This window comes from Ranitomeya imitator, chromosome 2 (assembly GCF_032444005.1).
Source record: "Ranitomeya imitator isolate aRanImi1 chromosome 2, aRanImi1.pri, whole genome shotgun sequence".
Lineage (NCBI taxonomy): Eukaryota > Metazoa > Chordata > Amphibia > Anura > Dendrobatidae > Ranitomeya > Ranitomeya imitator.
In genome coordinates this window covers 369,226,171-369,250,468 of record NC_091283.1, presented here as the reverse complement: position 1 = coordinate 369,250,468, position 24,298 = coordinate 369,226,171, and the positions used below count along the sequence as shown (strand labels likewise).

The 24,298-nt window shown below is 43.1% G+C and overlaps 1 protein-coding gene across 1 annotated transcript; it reads left to right on the top strand.

The window, feature by feature from the left end:
- Positions 1–8,244: 8,244 nt before the first annotated feature.
- Positions 8,245–22,847, top strand: LOC138663936 (zinc finger protein 260-like). The gene is made up of 7 exons (XM_069750306.1): positions 8,245–8,304; positions 18,869–19,018; positions 19,141–19,320; positions 19,404–19,527; positions 19,609–19,706; positions 19,905–19,995; positions 20,715–22,847. Exons 1-7 carry the CDS (start codon positions 8,278–8,280, stop codon positions 22,028–22,030), a joined length of 1,986 nt encoding a protein of 661 aa, XP_069606407.1. The 5' UTR covers positions 8,245–8,277; the 3' UTR covers positions 22,031–22,847.
- Positions 22,848–24,298: the final 1,451 nt, after the last annotated feature.

The window sequence follows — 24,298 nt, the reverse complement described above, 5'->3', positions numbered from 1 at the left end:
CTGCAGGACACGTTGTTCACTGGAACTAGCAGTTTCAGCCACCTGTTGTAATAAGACAATAACCTCTGCAAGACAACTTTCTATTACATTAGTACCAATGGTCATCATGGGGTTACGTTCACATCGGTCAATATCAACAATCACGAATCCTTGGGCCTTTAATCCTACCCGCCCCTCCTTAATGGTGACCTCTTTGTACCCACCTGTGGCAACGGCTGACCGTTACTGGCTACTATTGTCAAATCATCATCTGGGCCACGATTAATGTCTGTGTCGGCCCAGTACCGCTTATATAGAAATTAAGGCATAGTTGTCACCTGAAAACCGGTGTCCAATAATGCGTTCATTGGGATGCCGTCGATCACAATAGGGAGGACCATTCATCCTCCGACGTACTTGTCTCGCCAGTTGTGTGGACCTGGTTGTCCTATTCCTGGGGGTTGGCCCTCTGCCCCAGGGGTCGCTCGTTTAAATGACAGTACCTTGTGATGTGTCCTGCCTGGTCGCAGCGGCGGCAGATGGGTTGTCCGTCCGGATGATAGCGATCGTCGTCTCTCCCTCTGGTCGGCGGGATGCTCTTCTGTCGTCGCCAGGGGACGTCCTCCGGTCTGGAAGCCAGCTTGATCTTTTCTATCGACGGCTCCTGCAGGGACTGCACAGTTTTAGCTAGTGCAGCTATGCTTTTAGTCAGTTCCTAGACCTGGAGGTGTAGTCCTGTGGAAGAGTCATCATCCAGGATCTGTGCGTCGGCCTCAACTGGGACATGATGATATGATGCCACCTCCTGATGGTACGTGAGAGCTGGATGCCTATGGGGCACTGTGCGGCTGGGCTGAGGTTCGTGCAGCACCCGGATGGCTCTGTCCTTAAATTGCGCAAAGTCCAGGTCAGGGTTTTGCAAGGCCAGGATGCGCAGTTGTGTCCCGTGGTTGCTGGACAGGAGACCCTCAATGAACTGTTCCTTTAAGAGTTTGTCTCCATTCTGCAAGCTGTTAGGGTCAACCTGCCTGACAGCCTGCAGTGCCTCCTGGAGATTAAGGGCATAGTCCCATATGCTATCCTGTGCTCTCTGCTTGCACCCAAAAAACTTCATTTTGATTTCTGCGGGTGTCAAAGGTGGTTTTAAGTTTAGCAAATATCTGCTGCACAGTTCCTTTTTTCATATTTGGCCAGGATTTCACTTCTCTTAGGGCTGCGCTTATCAATTGTCCAATTAAGATGCTGACCTTTTGATGCTCGGTCAGGGGATATACCTCAAATAGGCTGCAAAGTCTTTCCCTAAAGTCACTTAATGTATGGGACTCCCTGGAATACTGTGGAAGCCAGGTCTCTCCAGGAATATAGGGCATGGACAGCGACATGATAGGCTGCAGTGGGGTCCGGCCTGCTGGTAGAAGCTGCAGGGCCTGCAGGTCCTGGTAGCAATATGGGGCCTGCAGGTGCGTCTGCGACGGCGCCCGGGGGTGCCAGGAGTACTGCGGCTACATCCCCCACAGGGTCTTGGGGTATCACCGGGGCTGCAGCCGCGTCCACCCCGAGGTCTTGGGGCATCACAGGGGCTGCGGCTGCGTCCGCTGGAATTTCTCCCCCCTGGTCTGACATAGCTTCTCCCCACCTTGCTAACTTTATAGGGGCCGGTGACTCTCCTGCGGAGTTTGCAGCAGTTCCTCCGATGCGTCGCTCGGCACTTTTCAGCGTCCTCACTTCTGGCTCCTCTGCACGGCATCTTTACTTCCGCGTTCCTCTCGCAGTGCTGCAACCATTTCCTTCTCCGCGCTCTTTCTGGCTGGCTCCGCCCACGAAGGTATGTCTCCACCTCCTCGCTCTCCATGCAGCGCGGCAATGGCAGCAATTTTGATGGCAATTCACAATGCACAGTCTCTAAATAAATCACAGTTTAGGCAGTCTCTAAGGCACACATGACCCGATTTGCTGGGTCAGTCCATCCTGTTCGTGACGCCAAGATGAGTCGCCCTGCCTGGGCCGTGGGGTACTCGGTACCGGGGTTTCACAGGGGGATGTCACGGTGGCGACCCGCTCCGTGGCCCTGGGCGCCCATGTAAAATGGAATGGTCTTTAAAGAGAATTATTTTTGATGTTCCTGACGCCACCTGTGGTATTTGGTCAGTGGGGACCGACGCTGCTTTAACCCCTTCCCGACATGCGCCGTACTAGTACTGCTCTGTGGGAACTCAGTTCCTGCAAACCGCAGTACTAGTACGGCGGCACGATCGCGCGGCCTCACAGTGAGCGCCACAGCGATCGCGCGCGGGTGTCAGCTGTATATACCCTGTTGTGAATTCTGTGGCAGAGTTCACTCCTGTGGTCACAAGTGGTACTTCGGCTGATTCTCTCTGGGATCTTCCGTTTGTGGAGGAAAGTGGTACTGCAGCTGCTGAGGTTCCTCCCTCAGGTGATCTGGTGAGCTCGTTAGCTTCTTCTCTACTTAACTCCACCTGATGCTTTGATCTATGCTTCCTGTCAATGTTTCAGTGTGGGACTTGTTTTTTCCCTGGATCATTCCTGTGGCCTGCTGCTCTGCAAAGCTAAGTTTTGCTTATGTTATTTTGTTGCTATTTTTCTGTCCAGCTTGCTTTATTGGTTTTTCTCGCCTGCTGGAAGCTCTGAGACGCAGAGGGACCACCTCCGTACCGTTAGTCGGTGCGGAGGGTCTTTTTGTCCCCTCTGCGTGGTTTTTTATAGGTTTTCGTGCTGACCGCAAAGTTATCTTCCCTATCCTCGTTCTGTTCAGCTAGTCGGGCCTCACTTTGCTAAATCTGTTTCATCTCTATGTTTGTGTTTTCATCTTACTCACAGTCATTATATGTGGGGGGCTGCCTTTTCCTTTGGGGAATTTCTCTGAGGCAAGGTAGGCTTATTTTTCTATCTTCAGGATTAGCTAGTTTCTCAGGCTGTGACGAGGCGCCTAGGTTCTGGTCAGGAGCGCTCCACGGCTACCTTTAGTGTGGTTTGATAGGCTTAGGGATTGCGGTCTGCAGAGTTCCCACGTCTCAGAGCTCGTTCTATTATTTTGGGTTATTGTCAGTTCACTGTATGTGCTCTGACCTCCATGTCCATTGTGATTCTGAATTAGCTTTCATAACAATACCCCGCAGCAATGCCCATGATCGGCGCAGGCACCGATCGTGGGCATTTAACCCCTCTGATGCCGCTGTCACTAGTGACAGCGACATAGAGGGGCATCGCGCAGGGACGGGGGCTCCCTGCGCTCTCCCACCGGAACAACGTGATGCGATCACGTTGTTCCGGAAGGAGTCCCCAGATCCAAGATGGCCACGGGACTCCTCCGTGCAAAGTGTCAGATCAGTGATCTAATATAGTGATGTCCCACCCTGGGACAATATTAGAAAGTCACGAAAAAAAAAAAATAGAATAGAATGTACAAAACAAAAAAAAAAAATCCCCAAATAAAGAAAAAAAATATATCTATCCCACTAGTTAACCCCTGCAGTAAACACCGCAAAAAAAAATGAGGCAAAAAACAACTCTTTATTATCATACCACCGAACAAAAAGTGGAATAACGCGCGATCAAAAAGACGGATATAAATAAACATGGTACCGCTGAAAATATCATCTTGTCCCGCAAAAAAAATTCCACCATACAGCATCATCAGCAGAAAAATAAAAAAGTTATAGCTCTTAGAATAAAGCGATGCAAAAACAATAATTTTTTATATGAAATCGTTTTTATTGTGTAAAAGGGCCAAAACATTAAAAAAATGATATAAATGAGGTATCGCTGTAATCGTACTGACCTGTAGAATAAAGCTGCTTTATCAATCTTACCACATGTGGAACGGTATTAACGCCCCCCTAAAAGAAATTCAGGAATTGCTGGTTTTTGTTCATTCTGCCTCCCAAAAATCGGAATAAAAAGCGATAAAAAAAGTCATGTGCCCGAAAATGGTACCAATAAAAACGTCAACTCGTCCTGCAAAAAACAAGACCTCACATGACTCTGTGGACCAAAATATGGATAAATTATAGCTCTCAAAATGTGGTGATGCAAAAACTATTTTTTGCACTAAAAAGCGTCTTTTAGTGTGTGACGGCTGCCAATCATAAAAATCCGCCAAAAAACGCTATAAAAGTAAATCAAACCCGCCTTCATCACCCCCTTAGTAAGGGAAAAATAATACAATTTTAAAAAAATGTATTTATTTCCATTTTCCCATTAGGGTTATAGTTAGGGTTAGGGCTAGGGTTAGGGCTAGGGCTAGGGTTGGGGCTAAAGTTAGGGTTGGGGCTAAAGTTAGGGTTAGGATTGGGGCTAAATTTAGGGTTTGGATTACATTTACGGTTGGGATTAGGGTTAGGGGTGTGGTTAGGGTTATCGTTGGGATTAGGGTTAGGGGTGTGTTTGGGTTAGGGTTTCAGTTAGAATTGGGGGGTTTCCACTGTTTAGGCACATCAGGGGCTCTCCAAACGTGACATGGCATCCGATCTCAATTCCAGCCAATTCTGAGTTGAAAAACTAAAACAGTGCTCCTTCCCTTCCGAGCTCTCCCGTGCGCCCAAACAGGGGTTTACCCCCACATATATCAGTGTACTCAGGACAAATTGGACAACAAATTTTGGGGTCCAATTTCTCCTGTTACCCTTGGGAAAATACGAAACTGGGGGCTAAAAAAAAATTTTTGTGGAAAAAAAAAAAGATTTTTTATTTTCACGGCTCTGCATTAGAAACTGTAGTGAAACACTTGGGGGTTCAAAGTTCTCACAACACATCTAGATAAGTTCCTCGGGGAGTCTAGTTTCCAATATGCGGTCACTTGTGCTGGGTTTATACTGTTTAGGTACATCAGGGGTTCTGCAAATGCAACATGATGCCTGCAGACCAATCCATCTAAGTCTGCATTCCAAACGGCGCTCCTTCCCTTCCGAGCTCCCCCTCACATATGGGGTATCATCGTATTCAGGAGAAATTGGACAACAACTTTAGTGGTCCAATTTCTCCTGTTACCCTTGGGGGAAAAAATTGCGGGCTAAAAGATCATTTTGTGGAAAGAAAAAATGATTTTTTTAATTTTCACGGCTCTACATTCTAAACTTTAGTGAAACAATTAGGGCTTCAAAATGCTCACCACACATCTAGATTAGTTCCCTAGAGGGTCTACTTTCCAAAATGGTGTCACTTGTGGGGGGTTTCCCCTGTTTAGGCACATCAAGGGCTCTCCAAACGCGACATGGTGTCCGATCTCAATTCCAGATAATTTTGCATTGAAAAGTCAAACGGTGCTCCTTCCTTTCCGAGCTCTGCCATGCACCCAAACAGTGGTTTACCCCCACACACGGGGTATCAGCGTACTCAGAACAAATTGCGCAACAACTTTTGGGGTCCAATTTTTCCTGTTACCTTTGGGAAAATAAAAAATTTGGGGCGAAAAGATCATTTTTTGTGAAAAAAAAAATCAGATTTTTTTTTTTACGGCTCTACATTATATACTTCTGTGAAGCACTTGGAAGTTCAAAGTGCTCACCACACAACTAGATTAGTTCCTTAGGGGGTCTACTTTCCAAAATGGTGTCACTTGTGGGGGGTTTCCACTGTTTAGGCACATCAGGGGCTCTCCAAACGCAACATGGTGTCCAATCTCAATTCCAGCAAATTTTGCATTGAAAAGTCAAATGGCGCTCCTTTCTTTCCAAGCTCTGCCATGTGCCCAAACAATGGTTTACCCCAGGGGTGTCAAACTGCATTCCTCGAGGGCCGCAAACCATGCGTGTTTTCAAGATTTCCTTAGCATTGCACAAGGTGCTGTAATCATGATGTGTGTAGGTGATTAAATTATCACCTGTGCAGTACAAGGAAATCCAGAAAACATGACCTGTTTGCAGCCGTTGAGGAATGTAGTTTGACACCTCTGGTTTACCCCAACATATGGGGTATCGGCGTACTCAGGACAAATTGTACAATGACTTTTGTGGTCCAATTTCTCCTGTTACCCTTGGTAAAATAAAACAAATTGGATCTGAAGTAAAAGTTTTGTGAAAAAAAGTTAAATGTTCAATTTTTTTTAAATATTCCAAAAATTCCTGTGAAGCACTTGAAGCGTTAATAAACTTTTTGAATGTGGTTTTGAGTACCTTGAGGGGTGCAGTTTTTAGAATGGTGTCACTTTTGGGCATTTTCTGTCATATAGACCCCTCAAAGTCAATTCAAGTGTGAGGTGGTCCCTAAAAAAATGGTTTTGCAAATTTTGTTGTAAAAATGAGAAATCGCTGGTCAATTTTTAACACTTATAACTTCCTAAGCAAAAAAATTATGCTTCCAAAATTGTGCTAATGTAAAGCAGACATGTGGGTAATGTTATTTATTAACTATTTTGTATGATATAACTCTCTAATTTAAGGGCATAAAAACTAAAAGTTTAAAAATGGCAAAATTTTCGCCAAATTTCCATTTTTTTCACAAATAAAAGCAAGTCAAATCGAAGAAATTTTACCACTATCATAAAGTACAATATGTCACGAGAAAACAATCTCAGAATCACCGTTGAAGCGTTTTAGAGTTATGACCTCATAAAGTGACAGTGGTCAGAATTGAAAAAAATGGCCTGGTCAGGAAGTTGAAAACAGGCTTCGGGGTGAAGGAGTCTTCTGGGGTGATGTTATGGCAGCTAGATGGTATAACTTCCCACAGGTGAAGTATATCTCGGTGTGTAGATGGAAGATGGTGAATGGCGCGGAACAGAACGAGGATGCAGGTTTGCAGTCTCTTTACCTTGTTTACTGAAGACTTCAGGCAGCCAAAGTCCAGGGAACCAGATCACAGGGCAGGCAGGGTCCGGCCGGCTTGGAAGCGAATCCAGAGTCCCCTTTGCCAGGTGAAGATTAAAGCCTTCCTCTAGCGCCATGGTGTTGTAGTCCCTAACTGCCTATGGCTTCATATAAGATCCTCACAGATGTTCTCGCTCTCTGTCCCCCATATAGGATAGGACATAACCCGTTTGACTGGTGACTTGAGCCTGTTTATAGGGACTCTAAAAGTGTCACCGTGTCTTCATGTGTGTGTGGAGACAGATAACTTGCAATTCAGCTGTCCTGCCGGTTTCTGCTGTAAGTCGTAGAGTTCTTACAACCTCGGTGGTTCGGCTACCGGTTATCTGCGCTTCAGAGGGAGGCAGCCGGATCTTAGCTGGTCTCCCCATATGTTACTATCCTGTGCTTCGCTCTCCTGCACACTCACTGAACAATGTTCGGCTTTCTGTATGTTCTCTTCCTCCAGGGGCTGCAGTACTTCAGACTACAGGCCCCTTCAGACCTTCTGACACTCTATGTCGGTCTGCTCTCTTCTGTGTCTCTCACTTTCTGAACTCTGCTTTCCCTCCAGAACAGAATGTCCTTTTAGGGGAGTTCACTTTAAACAGGTTTAGAGCTCCCCCTTCTGGCCTGGAGTGTGAACATGTTGTATGCATTGTGGTTACCTGATAAAAGATCTCCTTCGTCGCTTCCAAACGTAACATCACTCTCCCCGTGAGGAAAGCAATGCTACTGTGACGACCAGAATCCTGGGGCGCCACACATATACATACAGTATGGTTCCACTCTGTATATATCGTACATGCATGACTCTTGTCTGTATTTACCGTACACATGTCTCCATTCCACACACCTTGTACACACATGGCTTGACTCTGCACAGGTCGTACAACCGCAGCTTCGATCTGTATACATAATACAAGCGTGGTTCCACTCCGCACAGATTGTATACCAGCGGTTCTGCTCTATACACGTGGCCTCCGCTCCATACACGTTGTACATGTGCAAACATGCTCCGCACACATCGTACATGAGCGGCTTCGCTACGTACATGCGCAGTGGCGCTACATACTCATCGTACATGCGTGGCATCGTTGTGTACTTGTTGTTCGTGTACAGCTCCGCTTTGCACATGTCATACACACGCGGCTCCTCTCTGTATACGCTGTACACACTCGGTTCCGCTTATGTCAGACGCAGCTCCGCTCTGTACACCTTGTAGACACACACGGCTCCGCTCCGTACACCCCGTACACCCGTGGCTCCACTTCGTACACCTCGTACACACACGGCTCGGCTCTGTACACACACGGCTCTGCTACATCCACCCTGTAACCCCCTCCTGACCCCACACATAAACTTCCCCTCATCCAGCACCATGACAACCAGCACAGCACAGTCCTGCATACACTGAGGCCCCTGATCATGTGACCCCTGACTCCTCCCCTCCTGTGACCTCATCACAGGTCATGTGCGCACAGAACAGCCATATATGTGGTCTGCGGCTCTGCAGGTGGAGGTAGGTGCTGGAGATTCCCCATTACTGGGCGGGGGCAGGGGGCAGTAACCCCTCCATTCCCGGAGATAGTGCCCCCAGCTCTGCCATGTGTATATGTACAGTAATAGAACGCTGGCTGTGCTCATGTATACAGGGAGGGCGCTCTGGTTTGGGGACAGATGACGCTTTCTCTCTGCGGTTGGAGATTACAGGGAATGGAAATGTCTGGTGTAATAGTTTAGAATAAAGGGATTTCCCATAAAATGTCTGTGGCGTCGGTCCTGTACTGAGGACACCGATCCTGGAGGAGGAGATTGTGGGGCAGAATATGGAGAAAACACAGAAACGTCACATAATCACAAAGAGTCTCTATGATGAGGAACATGTTTGTCCTTTGGGGCGGCCTGTGGGCAGGTCTTTCCTTGGTTTCTCCAGCTTAGAGCTTCCTACAGTCCCACCCTGGAGCACGGGCATCTCATTAGCTGAAAACTTCTAACACTGATTACACAAGCACCACAAGACGGATTTCTTCACCCCAGGGATCATTTTAATGTGTATAATGGCGCCAACCTGACACTGTCTGGTTTACCTAGCAAAATCCTGCTGACAGGTTCGCTATAAAATATTACAACCAAAAAAATATCTCGATGCTGACATCTATCCATGGTGCCAGCCGTTCACCTGCCCTTTGGATTGCCGCAACATCATCCAGAGTAATGCCTGTTACAACCAGACATATGACAAGTTTATAGGGGGGAGATTTTTCACATCAAATTATACTGCACTATTATATGATGAGGAAGTAAAAATATGGTACGTGAAATTCAGAAGTCTTTTCTCACTTTTATCCTTTAATTCCTTAGCCTCAACATAAGAAGAATAGATCTGTGTGTCACAAACTCTACAGTAAGGCCTCCAACAAACGTCAGTATTTCCAGTATGCGTGGCGTCCGTTTTCACACGTACTGTAGACACATGCACATTCATTATAATCTATTGGGTTGCGCACATGTCCGTGTGTTCACACAGACCGTGTGACCCACACGTAGGCTTGTCGATTTTTTTCCAGCAGCACAGATGTCAATACGCTCCTCACAGATTACATAAAATATGCCATCCATGTGACACATACCAGAAGGCTGTTAAATAAAATAATGTGTTAAAGATGTGCAAAGATAGAGAACGATAGTTTGATATGACGTAAATACACATGTGGTCAAATTTGTTAGTACCTCTCGTTTAACCCCTTTCTGACCTCGGACGGAGGCGGATGTAGCAGAGGCGATCGTGCTGTGCCTGCTTCTAGCCTCCCATGGAGGCTATTGAAGCATGGCAAAAGTAAAAAAAAAAAAGTGAAAAAAATAAAAAAAATATAAAAGTTTAAATCACCCCCCTTTCGCCCCAATCAAAATAAATCAATAAAAAAAAAAAATCAAATCTACACATATTTGGTATCGCCGCGTTCAGAATCGCCCGATCTATCAATTAAAAAAAAGCATTAACCTGATCGCTAAACGGCGTAGCGAGAAAAAAATTTTAAACGCCAGAATTATGTTTTTTTGGTCGCCGCGACATTTCATTAAAATGCAATAACGGGTGATAAAAAGAACGTATCTGCACCAAAATGCTATCATTAACCCCTTACCGGCATCGGACGTACTATACCGTCCGATGCCGGCTCCCCTGCTTTGATGCAGGGCTCCGCGGTGAGCCCGCATCAAAGCCGGGACATGTCAGCTGTTTTGAACAGCTGACATGTGCCCGTAATAGGCGCGGGCAGAATCGCGGTCTGCCCGCACCTATTAACTAGCTAAATGCCGCTGTCAAACGCAGACAGCGGCATTTAACTACCGCTTCCGGCCGGGCGGCCGGAAATGACGTCATCGCCAACCCCCGTCACATGATCGGGGGTCGGCGATGCTTGTATATTCTAACCATAGAGGTCCTTGAGACCTCTATGGTTACTGATGACCGGTGGCTGTGAGCGCCACCCTGTGGTCGGCGCTCACAGCACACCTCCATTTCTGCTACATAGCAGCAATCAGCAGATCGCTGCTATGTAGCAGAGCCGATCGCGTTGTGCCTGCTTCTAGCCTCCCATGGAGGCTATTGAAGCATGGCAAAAGTAAAAAAAAAAAGTTTAAAAAAATGTGAAAAAAATAAAAAAACATAAAAGTTTAAATCACCCCCCCTTTCGCCCCAATCAAAATATATCAATAAAAAAAACATCAAATCTACGCATATTTGGTATCGCCGCGCTTAGAATCGCCCGATCTATCAATTAAAAAAAAGTATTAACCTGATCGCTAAACAGCGTAGCGGGAAAAAAATTAGAAAAGCCAGAATTACGTTTTTTGGTCGCCGCGACATTGCATTAAAATGCAATAACGGGCGATCAAAAGAACGTATCTGCACCGAAATGCTATCATTAAAAACGTCATCTCGGCACGCAAAAAATAAGCCCTCAACTGACCCCAGATCGTGAAAAATGGAGACGCTGCGAGTATCGGAAAATGGCGCAATTTTTTTTTTTTTTTTTTAGCAAAGTTTGGAATTTTTTTTTACCACTTAGATAAAAAATAACCTAGTCATGTTTGGTGTGTATGAACTCGTACTGACCTGGAGAATCATAATGGCAGGTCATTTTTAGCATTTAGTGAACCTAGCAAAAAAGCCAAACAAAAAACAAGTGTGGGATTGCACTTTTTTTGCAATTTCACCGCACTTGGAATTTTTTTCCCGTTTTCTAGTACACGACATGCTAAAACCAATGATGTCGTTCAAAAGTACAACTCGTCCCGCAAAAAATAAGCCCTCACATGGCCAAATTGACGGAAAAATAAAAAAGTTATGGCTCTGGGAAGGAGGGGAGCGAAAAACGAACACGGAAAAACGAAAAATCCCCTGGTCATGAAGGGGTTAAAAACGTCATCTCGGCACACAAAAAATAAGCCCTCAACCGACCCCAGATCATGAAAAATGGAGACGCTACGAGTATCGGAAAATGGCACAATTATTTGTTTTTTTTAGCTAAGTTTGGAATTTTTTTCCCCACTTAGATAAAAAATAACCTAGTTATGTTAGGTGTCTATGAACTCGTAATGACCTGGAGAATCATAATGTCAGGTCAGTTTTAGCATTTAGTGAACCTAGCAAAAAAGCCAAACAAAAAACAAGTGTGGGATTGCACTTTTTTTGCAATTTCACCGCACTTGAAATTTTTTTCCCATTTTCTAGTACACGACATGCTAAAAGCAATGATGTCGTTTAAAAGTACAACTCATCCCACAAAAAATAAGCCCTCACATGGCCAAATTGACGGAAAAATAAAAAAGGTATGGCTCTGGGAAGGAGGGGAGTGAAAAACGAACACGGAAAGGGGTTAATGACGTGAAGGGGTTAATGACAGAAAAAACCACAATGGTCACAGAAATAACTTGAATCGGACAAAAGTAATAATAAATAAGAGATCTATGAAAAAGAACAAATGAAAGTCAGACATTGTTTTTCAACTATGCTTCCACAGAATAAAAAAAAAACTCATGAAATAGGCTTGGACAGAAATGATGGTACCGCTGAAAATAATGTGACAAAAGGGACATGCTAAATCAAGTTGTGAGCACTAACGAGCATCACAGGTGTCTACAATGTTGGAATCAGTGAGTGGGCCTGTATATAGGGCTACAGATACTCACTGTGCTGTTTGGTGACATTTTGTGTATCACACTCAACATGGACCAGAGGAAGCAAAGGAAAGAGTTGTCTCAGTAGATTAGAAAGAAAATTATAGACAAACATGTTAAAGGTAAAAGTTATAAGACCATCTCAAAGCAGCTTGATGTTCCTGTGACTACAGTTGCACATATTATTCAGAAATTTAAGATCCATGGGACTGTAGCCAACCTCCCTGGACGTGGCCGCAGGAGGAAAATTGATGACAAATCAAAGAGATGGATAATACAAATGGTAATAAAAGAGCAAAGAAATACTTCTAAACAGAAGGTGAATTTCAAGCTCAAGGAACATCAGTGTCAGATCGCACCATCCATCGTTGTAGGAGCCAAAGTGGACTTCATGGGAGACGACTTAGGAAGACACCATTGTTGAAAAATAAATATAAAAAAGCCAGACTGGAAATTGCCAAACTACATGTTGACAAGCCACAAAGCTTCTGGGAGAATGTCCTATGGACAGATGAAACAAAAATAGAACTTTTTGGCAAGGCACATCAGCTCTATGTTCACAGACGGAAAAATGAGGCAAATCAAGAAAAGAACACTGTCCCTACTGTGAAATATGGAGGAGGCTGTGTTATGTTCTGTGGCTGTTTTTCTACATCTGGCACAGGGTGTTCTAGAATCTGTGCAGGGTACAATGAAATCTCAAGACTATCAACTGATTCTAGAGAAAAATGTGCTGCCCAGTGTCAGAAAGCTTGGTCTCAGTCGCAGGTCATGGGTCTTGCAACAGGATAATGACCCAAATATACAGCTAAAACACCCAAGAATGGCTAAGAAGAAAACACTGGACTATTCTGAAGTGGCCTTCTATGAGCCCTGACCTAAATCCTATTGAGCATCTTTGGAAAGAGATGAAACATGCCGTCTGGAAAAGGCAACCTTCAAACACGAGACAACTGTTGCTCTTGAGGAGTGGGCCAAAATACCTGTCAGAAGGTGCAGAAGTCTCATTGACAGTTACAGGAATCCAGGATACCATCATTTCTGTCCAGACCTATTTCATGAGTTTTATTTTTTTTTATTCTGTGGAAGCTTGGTTGAAAAGCAATGTCTGACTTTCTTCATTTTCATAGATCTTTTATTTATTACTTTTGTCAGATTCTTGTTATTTCTGTGATCATTGTTGGTTTTTCTGTCTTTAAACGAGGGGTACCAACAATTTTGACCACGTGTGTAGATGGCATATGATATATTTATGAAATATATAATTAGTGACTTGCGTTTGTAGAGTACTGTACATGTATAAACCTAATAAATAAATGAAAAAAACAATGTGGGGTCCCCATCCTATTTTAGGAAACCAGCAAAGGTAAAGCAGACATCTGGGTTCTGATATTATCATGATGGAAAGGTCCTTGGTTATTGGGCCCTTCCCAGGCTAAAAATACCGACCCACAGCCATCCCAGAAGTGGAGGATCAAATGAGATGCTCCAATTCAGGCACTCCTCTCTTCTTGATTGCCCTGATGCGTTGGCAATCGGGGTAATGGGACTTGAGGTTGATGTCAGCTGTGAATTATCAAAAGTACAGCTGACATCAAGGCCTGGTTTTAGTAATAGAGAGTTGTCTATTAGACACCCCATTACTATCCCTGTATTAAAAAGAATAACATACACACAAAAAAACACTCCTGTTTCACCAGTTTATTAAAAAAAGAAATGTCACTCAGGTCCGACATAGTCCACAAATGGAATTCTGAAAAACATTAATCCGACATAGTCCACAAATGTAAATCTGAAAAACATAAAAAAGAGAAATAAAAACAAGACACTGTCCTTTGTTCACCAAGTTATTAGAAAGCAAGGTTCCCACGCAAGTCCGACATAGTCCAGCACTTACAAACACAAAAAGAGGACTTAAAAATCCTCCAAAAATTTGAAAAAAATCACAGAGAAAAGAAGCAGAGATGATTACGTGCTCAGACCTCCAAACAAATGCACTGACAGGGTGCCGAGGACCCAATTAACCCCATAGTGACAGAGCCAATTTGGTACTTAATGACCGAGCCAATTTTTGCAAATCTGACCACTGTCACTTTATGAGGTTATAACTCTGGAACGCTTCAACGGATCCCGCTGATTCTCAGATTGTTTTTTCATGACATATTGTACTTCATGTTAGTGGTAACATTTCATCGATATTACGTGCGATTATTTATGAAAAAAACGGAAATATAGCGAAAATGTTTAAAATTTTGCAATTTTCAAACTTTGTATTTTTATGCCCTTAAATCAGAGAGATATGTCACACAAAATAGTTAATAAATAACATTTCCCACATGTCTACTTCACATCAGCACAATTTTGGAAACAACATTTTTTTTGTTAGGGAGTTATAAGGGTTAAAAGTTGACCAGCAATTTCTCATTTTTACAACACCATTTTTTTTTAGGGACCACATCACATTTGAAGTAATTTTGAGGGGTCTATATGATAGAAAATACCCAAGTGTGACACCATTCTAAAAACTACACCCCTCAAGGTTCTCAAAACCACATTCAAGAAGTTTATTAACCCTTTACGTGCTTCACAGGAACTGAAACAATGTGGAAGGAAAAAATGAACATTTAACTTTTTTTTGCAAACATCTTAATTCAGAACCATTTTTTTTATTTTCACATGTGTAAAAACAGAAATGTAACCATAAATTTTGTTATGCAATTTCTCCTGAATACGCCAATACCCCATATGTGGGGGTAAACCACTTTTTGGACGCACCGCAGAACTTGGAAGTGAAGGAGCGCCGTTTTACTTTTTCAATGCAGAATTGGCTGGAATTGAGATGGGACGCCATGCCACGTTTAGAGAGCCCCTGATGTGCCTAAACAGTGGAAACCCCTCAACTGACACCATTTTGGAAACTAGACCCCTTAAGGAACTTATCTAGATGTGTGGTGAGCACTTTGAACCCCCAAGTGCTTCACAGAAGTTTATAACGTAGAGCCGTGAAAATAAAAAATCGCTTTTGTTTACACAAAAATGATCTTTTCGCCCACAAATTCTTATTTTCACAAGGGTAACAGGAGAAATTAGACCACAAAAGTTGTTGTGCGATTTCTCCTGAATACGTCGATACCCCATATGTGAGGGTAAACCACTGTTTGGGTGCACCGCAGAGCTTGGAAGTGAAGGAGCGCCGTTTTACTTTTTCAATGTAGAATTGGCTGGAATTGAGATCGGACGCCATGTTGCGTTTGGAGAGCCCCTGATGTGCCTAAACAGTGGAAACCCCCCACAAGTGACACCATTTTGGAAACTAGACCCCTTAAGGAACTTATCTAGATGTGTGGTGAGCACTTTGAACCCCCATGTGCTTCACAGAAGTTTATAACGTAGAGCCGTGAAAAAAAAAAAATCGCATTTTTTCTACAAATATGATCTTTTTGCCCACAAATTTTTATTTTCCCAAAGGTAACAGGAGAAATTAGACCACTAAAGTTGTTGTGCAATTTCTCCTGAGTATGTTGATACCCAATATGTGGGGGTAAACCACTGTTTGGGCGCACCGCAGAGCTTGGAAGAGAAAGAGTGCCATTATACTTTTTCAATGTAGAATTGGCTGGAATTAAGATCGGACGCCATGTCGCGTTTGGAGAGCCCCTGATGTGCCTAAACAGTAGAAATCCCCCACAAGTGACACCATTTTGGAAACTAGACCCCCCAAGGAACTTATCTAGATGTGTGGTGAGAACTTTGAATGCCCAAGTGCTTCACAGAAGTTTATAATGCAGAGTCGTGAAAATAAAAAATATTTTTTTTTTCACAAAAAAAGATATTGTAGCCCCCAAGTTTTTATTTTCACAAAGGTAACAGGAGAAATTGGACTGCAATAGTTGTTGTCCAATTTATCCCGAGTACGCTGATGCCCCATATGTGGGGGTAACCCACTGTTTGGGCGCACGGCAGAGCTCAGAATGGAGGGAGCACCATTTGACTTTTTGAGCGCAAAATTGGCTGTCGTGTTTGGAGACCCCCTGATGTACCTAAACAGTGGAAACCCCCCAATTCTAGCTCCAACCCAACTCCAACACACCCCTAACCCTAATCCCAACCTGATCCATAATCCTAATCACTAACCCTAACGATAATCACAACCCTTACCCCAAAACAACCCTAATGTCAACCCTAACCATAACCCTAATCAAAACCCTAAATCCAACACACCCCTAATCTTAATCTCAACCCTAACCTCAAACCTAACCCTAATCCCAATACACCCCTAATCACAACCCTAACCTTAACCCTAATCCCAAACCTAACCCTAATCCCAAGCGTAACCCTAATGCCAACCCTACCCCTAATACCAACCCTAATCCAAACCCTAACCCTAATCCCAACTCTAACCCTAACTTTAGCCCCAACCCTAGCCCTAACTTTAGCCCCAACCCTAACCCTAAGGCTACTTTCACACTTGCGTCGTTTGGCATCCGTCGCAATCCGTAATGTGCCCGCAGGATGCGTTTTTTGCCCATAAACTTGTATTGCCGACGGATCGTGACGGATGGCCACACGTCGCGTCCGTCGTGCACTGGATCAGTTGTGTTTTGGCGGACCGTCAGCACAAAAAAAGTCCAATGAAACGTTTTTTTGTACGTCGCATCCGCCATTTCTGACCGCGCATGCGTTGCCGTATCTCCGACCCCTCCTCCCCAGGACATAGATTGGGCAGCGGCTGCGTTGAAAAACTACATCCGCTGCCCACGTTGTGCACAATTTTCACAACGTGCGTCGGTATGTCGGGCCGACGCATTGCGACGGCCCCGTACCGACGTAAGTGTGAAAGAAGCCTAACCCTAAATTTAGCCCCAACCCTAACCCTAAATTTAGCCCTAGCCCTAACCTTAGCCCTAACCCTAGCCCTAACCCTAGCCCTAACCCTAGCCCTACCCCTAACCCTACCCCTAGCCCTACCCCTAGCCCTAACCCTAGCCCTAACCCTACCCCTAACCCTACCCCTAGCCCTACCCCTAGCCCTACCCCTAACCCTACCCCTACTCCTAACCCTACCCCTAACCCTACCCCTAGCCCTAACCCTACCCCTAACCCTAATTTTAGCCCCAACTGCTGTTCTCCTGCCGGCCAGCAGATGGAGACAGATGGCGGGCGCCATTTTCTTTTCCCCGCCAGCCAGGAGGAGCAGCAGGAGGACCCAGGGACACAGGTGAGTATGCTAGGGTCCCCGAATCCCCCTATTTCTCTGTCCTCTGATGTGCGATCACATCAGAGGACAGAGAATTACACTTTACTTTTTTTTTTTTTTTTGCGGTCGCCGGTAAACAGTTAATTACCGGCGATCGCAAAACAGGGGTCGGTAAAACCGACCCCGATCATGTTCTCTGGGGTCTCGGCTACCCCCGGCAGCCGAGACCCCGGAGAAAATCCGACTCTGGGGGGCGCTATTCACTTTTTCCACAGCGCCGTTAATTAACGGCGCTGTGGTTTCAGTACCCTTAGCGGCCGCCGTTAAAAGGCGTATCGGCAGTCGCTAAGGGGTTAATGATGCCATCATTAGTCAGATGCATAGTCCAGCACTTACCACAACGTTCCCTGATCCTGTTGTCCAAACCCTATGGAGTCTCGTTCCGAAGCTTCCTAGGCTCCATAGAAAAATTAGTTGGCGCACCACAATGATATCAAATAAATAAATATATATTGGGGGTGCAAAACAATGGCTAATACGCAGAGCAGATAATAAACAAGAAAAGAAAAGCCACTATAATGTATGCACACCACCAAAAGTTATAATAAGTATAATGGAAGCTTCCTAGGCTTTAGCAGCAGCCACTCGCGGGTCACGCTGCACTCCGGGAGACCCGGTGGCTTGATGTCTTAATACAAGTACAGTAAGCTACACTCGCAAGGCACTAATTATATGTCTCACAGATATCTATTACTTATCTATCATCTCTTTATCTTTGCACATCTTTAACATCTAAAATCCTGTAATTTCTCTTCTGCATTCTATTCCGTACATGTCACACGGACACCGACACACACAGCCAACAGAAAACCACACGGACAGTGAAAATGGACCTTCTCACTCTTACGTTTTTTTCAGCTGATACGTGAATGGTCGGCCTACCATCCAGCACCCTTCACTGTGGGAAGCAGTGCCCCAAACAAAATTCTTGCTGCACCACCCAGGGACCTAAATTGTAGTACATTGATTCCCTGGACAGTTGTCTGGTGGAGGACAGCACTGTTTCCTTGGTGGGTCACACCAGCTATCTTCAGTTGAAGAAATGAAACACTGAGGTTACGTGGCTATACAACATAGCTGGACATGGGTGGATGAAGGAATAATGTGAAAGGACTGTATCCACAGTAAAAGGTGCCAGCTATGAGCACAGAGTGATGGAGGCCAGGTCACACGATGTTTTGAAGGTTCAGATTCCTGGTCTATAATGACAATTTTCCATTAGAGATGAGTAAATCACTTTGCGGCAAATCAAATTCGTAGTGCATGATCCAGTCTGTCCTAAAGGGCAAGTAGTTCCCTCTTAATCCCAAACATTGATCAATTGGATCAACAATCAGAACAAGAATTAATCACATTGCAAAAGTATTTGTTATTCCCATCTAGTTTTACTCCCAGTAGAACAGGTTATTAGTGCCCATGTGCATAACTTCACATCTATCTACATTGAACCTTATTTGGAAAGTGATGCCCTAATACGAAGTTTGTGTAAATCAGCCAGTAACTTTACAACCTGTAATCTTCCATAGACTGCACTAATATTAAATATAAAAAGAAGAACAGTACTAATCCTGTTTTCTTTGTAATTAATAAATTAGATAAATAATAGGGAACCCAGCTTTGAGCCTTTTGTCTTCTTCCTATTTAGGTTCGTACAATATTGGATCCTCTTAGTGGAGATCTTCTATATAAGAATTTTTTCCTAATTGACCAGTCAAGGATGGAAAGGGACAGGGACAAGATGGTGGAGAGGATATTACACCTCACTCTAGAGATCCTCTTCCGGCTTACTGGAGAGGTGAGAGATTCTGATGACGTCACAATACATCATTCTTATCTACTATGGGGATAACAGATGGACAGAACTGGAGAGTTGAGGACTCTGTAGTGAGATTTATTAATGTGTCTCTCCATAACCAGGATTACACAGTAGTGAAGAAGATCTCTAGTGAACGCTGTCAGACCCCTGTGTTTGAGGGATGGGGAAGACCTCTGAGCCCAATCATAAGGCCTCCACCTCACCCCCTGATTCATGATGACATCAATGACCAGAAGATCCTAGATCTCATCTACACGATGATTGAGCTGCTGACTGGAGAGGTAACACTGATGAGAATGTTGGGACATTATACAGTAATGCTATGAAGGGATCAGGGAGATGACTGTTTTGTTGCATATGTCAGGTTCCCATAAGGTGTCAGGATGTCACAGTCTATTTCTCCTTGGAGGAGTGGGAGTATTTTGAAGGACACAAAGATCTGTACAAGGATGTCATGATGGAGTTTCCCCAGCCGATGACATTATCAGGTAATAGAGAGAATTAAATACATACAGTATGGCCTATAATTATCTGTATCTGAATTCAGTCCTTGTATGTGTCTTCTCTAGTTCTATCCAGTAAGAGGACAACACCAGAGAGATGTCCCCGTCCTCTTCTTCCACAGGACTATAAACAAGAAAATCCCAATATTCCTCAGGATCATCAGGTAGATGGAGAAAAGGTGTCATGAGATGTCACCGATGATGTGCAGACGGCTGTGAAGATCTTGTGCTCAGTCTTGTTTTATCCATCAGTATTATATGTTTTATACTTGTGTAGTGAGAACGGTGGAGATGGCAGGATTAGAGCTGATCATAGATGTGACTTTTCCACCTGTCTGTGACTTTTACAATATTGATTTCAGGGTAAAGATCTGACTGATATTAATACTACAAAGAAATGTGTGAGGAGTGATGAGTGGTGTAAAGAGGAGATTCCTATAGATAATGATGCAGGTGAGTAGCAACCCCTTCAAAGTCAAAGATTCTTCTCAGTTGCTGGCAACATTTTGTGTTTATTATTGTGAGCTCTGTGGTCAATTGTCCTTGTGCACAGTATGTTACAATATTCTTGACTCTTTTTCGGACCACAAAATGCTGAGGGAAACCTCCTTAAATCCTTGCAAGGTTATGCCGTAGGGTAAAGACTAGGGTAATCATTAGAACTTGCAACTTATTTTGACCAGTGTCAGATGGACATTCTGTGCTGTGTCGGTAATGCTCTATTAATAGGAGTTATGATGAATATAGAAGTTTTAATTTTGCTAGTAATTCTTTTGTTTCTCTGTTGCTAAAAAGGAGAATATTAATCAGCCATATGATCGATAGAAATCTCCTATCTGCCTGACCATCCAGACATTTTTATATAAATATGCATTGGTATTGTGGGATGTTTTAGTATTCTAAGCTTTGAATTATAATACAGTTTCTACTCGTGTATTTGTCATAATTTCAAAGCAATATAAAGTCGCTGTCCCATGATTAATAAGAATTGCCTTAAAAAAATAACACCATGACATTACATAGGCTATTATCAGAAGGCTAATGTTGTGACAGATTTTTATATCTTTTATTGAATTTGACTACATAATCTTAAATTTATATGGAATTGTTTACATATTTTAATATATTAATACTTCTATTATAAAAAAAAATAACCATTTTATTCTTGGCAGGTAACTGTATCAGAAGCTCAGAGGAACATGGATCATCTGCTTTAAAATCTGAAGCGATTGCAAGTATCACACAAGAAACATATGAAGAGAATGCCGTTATCCCAGATATACCATCAGCTCTTCACAGCGAACATCTATTATCTGATCCTTTTGAACATGTCACATCTCCTGATTCCTTACATACGAAAAAGAAAAATAAGAATAAAATAAAGGTTGTCGAACTTAAACAATCTCACAAACGGTTGAATCCATTTGCCTGTGGAAATTGTAAAATAGAGACATCAAATGTTGTTAAACATGAGACAAGTCACATAGAAGCCCTGGAACTTCCATTTTCAGATTGTGAGAAATCAATTTTTTTGGAGCATCAAAAGTCTCACACCGGAGGGAAGCCATTTTCATGTTTTAAGTCCAAGAATTGCTGTACGCAACTTATTTCACATGCGAGGAGTCACCATAAGAAAAAGCCATTCTCATGTTCAGAATGTGGAGAATGTTTTAAATGTCAATCAAAGCTTTTTAAACATGAGAGAAGTCACACAGGGGAGAAGCCATTTTCATGCTTGGAATGTGGAAAATATTTTTCTCGCAAATCACATCTTGCTGACCATCAAAAAACTCACACAGGAGAGAAGCCATTTTCATGTTCAGAATGTGAAAAATGTTTTAAAAAGAAGATACATCTTGATATACATCAGAGAATTCACACAGGTGAGAAGCCATACTTATGCACAGAATGTGGGAAGTGTTTTAATCAAAAATCACATCTTACGAAGCATCAGAAAAGTCACACAGGAGTGAAGTCCGTTTCATGTTTCAAATGTGGGAAATGTTTTTTTCAGAAATCAAATCTTATTGACCATGAAAAAACTCACACTGGGGAGAAGCCATTTTCTTGTTCAGAATGTGGGAAATGTTTTAGACATAAGTTAAGTCTTGTTACCCATCAGAGAACTCACACAGGGGAGAAGCCATTCTCCTGCGCAGAATGTGGGAAGCGTTTTAACCAAAAAGTTCATCTCGCTAGCCATCAGACAAGTCATACAGGAGATAAGCCATTTTCATGCTTAGACTGTGGGAAATGTTTTTTTCAGAAATCAAATCTTGTTGACCATCAAATGATTCACACAGGAGAGAAGCCGTTTTCATGCTCAGAATGTGGGAAATGTTTTACTCGGAAATCAAGTCTTAGTGCTCATCAAAGAATTCACACAGGGGAGAAGCCATTTTCATGTTTAGAGTGTGGGAAATGTTTTAAACAGAAGTGGAGTCTTGTTATACATCAGAGAAATCACACAGTGGAGAAGTCGTTCTGATGCCAAAAAAACAAAAACAATTTGTTGTGACAGATCAGAGAAGTCACGCAGGAGATTACATTTTCATGTTTAAAATACAGGAAATGTTTGTCTATTGAATGAAACCTTGTTTATCTTTAAGTTGTTCAAACGGGATAGACTCCATATTCATGTCCTGAATGTGGTCTATATTTTACAGCTAGCTCAAAATAGCTCGCTACACATGTGACTTGAATCTCACTGCAAAAAGGGACTCTGCTTCTCGTGCTCAACAATTGCAATAGGCTGAAAATAATCACTGATAGCTGCTACTGCGCAGGCGTCAGCAGCTCCATCTTGGAGGAGGAGGACTTTTTTTTTCTCTAGCATATCTAGAATATCACGATACCCTCAACCATATTAATTATATGCACAGTACATATGCGATTATGCTGTAGCACAGGTGCCACTGCTGGCGCCTGTCTGCAGAAGATTTTTTTTCAATATGTATATAATATTCTTTATGTAAACTAGGGGGCAGGTCACTGAAGGATCAGTTCATTTAAAAAAAACTGACCGTCACATCCAAACATAGACTAAGTGTGAACAGGTGCTGAACCTAGAGTCACCAACTCGTATACAGTCAAGTAAATAAGGCAGCACACTGCAGCGCTGAAACATGCAAACATGAAACACGAAAATTGAACTACATTACTGCACTAGAAATATGAAAAATGAGAGCGTTTAGCGCATAAAAATGGCCAATTTTATGTGTACCTGGTAGCCACTTTAGGGCATCTCTCTTATACCAGGTCCTACACTTTCCTTTCCTCGCTGAGAATAAACGTCTGCATCTGAATGGGTACCTGTGAAACCTCTTCTTAGACTAAAATTCTCTCTCTCTGTGGAGGGGTAATGGACCTGTTGCGATTAAAACACCTGTAGCTAAGAGGCGGAGTGCTCGGTCAGAAGGCTAAAGAATACATTTTTAAAAACTGACCGTCACATCCAAACATAGACTAAGGGTATGTGCACACGTCAGGTTTTTTTCCTGACAAAATCTGGAGAATTCTGGCAGAAAATCGCGTTTTTTTCCGCGCTGATTTTTCGCGGTTTTTGCGCGGATTTTTTGCGGAATTTTTGCGTTTTTTTGTTTTTTTTTCCTGAAAGTAATTTTGGCTTATAAATCCGCAAAAAGAATGAGCATGTCCATTTTTTTTGCGGAATGCGTTTTTTTTGCCGTAAAAAACGCATCCATCTGAACAAAAAATCCGGAATGCATTCTAAATGATAGGATGCATATTTTTAGCGTTTTTGATGAGGAATTATAGCGTTTTTATAGCGAAATTCCGCAAAAAAAGCTAAAAATCCGGACGTGTGCACATACACTAAGTGTGAACAGGTGCTGAACCTAGAGTCACCAACTTGTATACAGTCAAGTAAATAAGGCAGCACACTGCAGCGCTGAAACATGCAAACATGAAACACGAAAATTGAACTGCATTACTGCACTAGAAATATGAAAAATGAGAGCGTTTAGCGCATAAAAATGGCCAATTTTATGTGTACCTGGTAGCCATTTTAGGGCATCTCTCTTATACCAGGTCCTAAACTTGCCTTACCTCGCTGAGAATAAACGTCTCCATCTGAATGGGTGCCTGTGAAACCTCTTCTTAGACCAAAATTCTCTCTCTCTGTGGAGGGGTAATGGACCTGTTGCGATTAAAACACCTGTAGCTAAGAGGCGGAGTGCTCGGTCAGAAGGCTAAAGAATACATTTTAAAAAAATGATGTCGTTCAAAAGTACAACTTGTTTCACAAAAAATAAGCCCTCACATGGCTATATTGACGGAAAAATAAAAAAGTTATGGCTCTGGGAAGGAGGGGAGCGCAAAAAACAAACACGGAAAAACGGACAATCCCAAGGTCATGAAGGGGTTAAAATAGATAAATCTCGGTCCGGATGGCATACATCCAAGAGAACCAAGTAATATAATAGACCATTATTTATTATATTTAGGGACTCTATAGTGACAGGGTGTGTTCCACAGGACTGGCGCATAGCAAATGTGGTATCAATATTAAAAAAAAGGGCTCTAAAAGTGAACCTAGAAATTATAGGCCAGTTACTCTAACCTCTATTGTTGGTAAAATATTTGAAGGGTTTTTGAGGGATGTTATTCTGGATTATCTCAATGACAATAACTGTTTAACTCCATATCAGCATGGGTTTATGAACAATCGCTCCTGTCAAACCAATCTAATCCGTTTTTATGAAGAGGTAAGCTATAGACTGGACGAAGGTGTGTC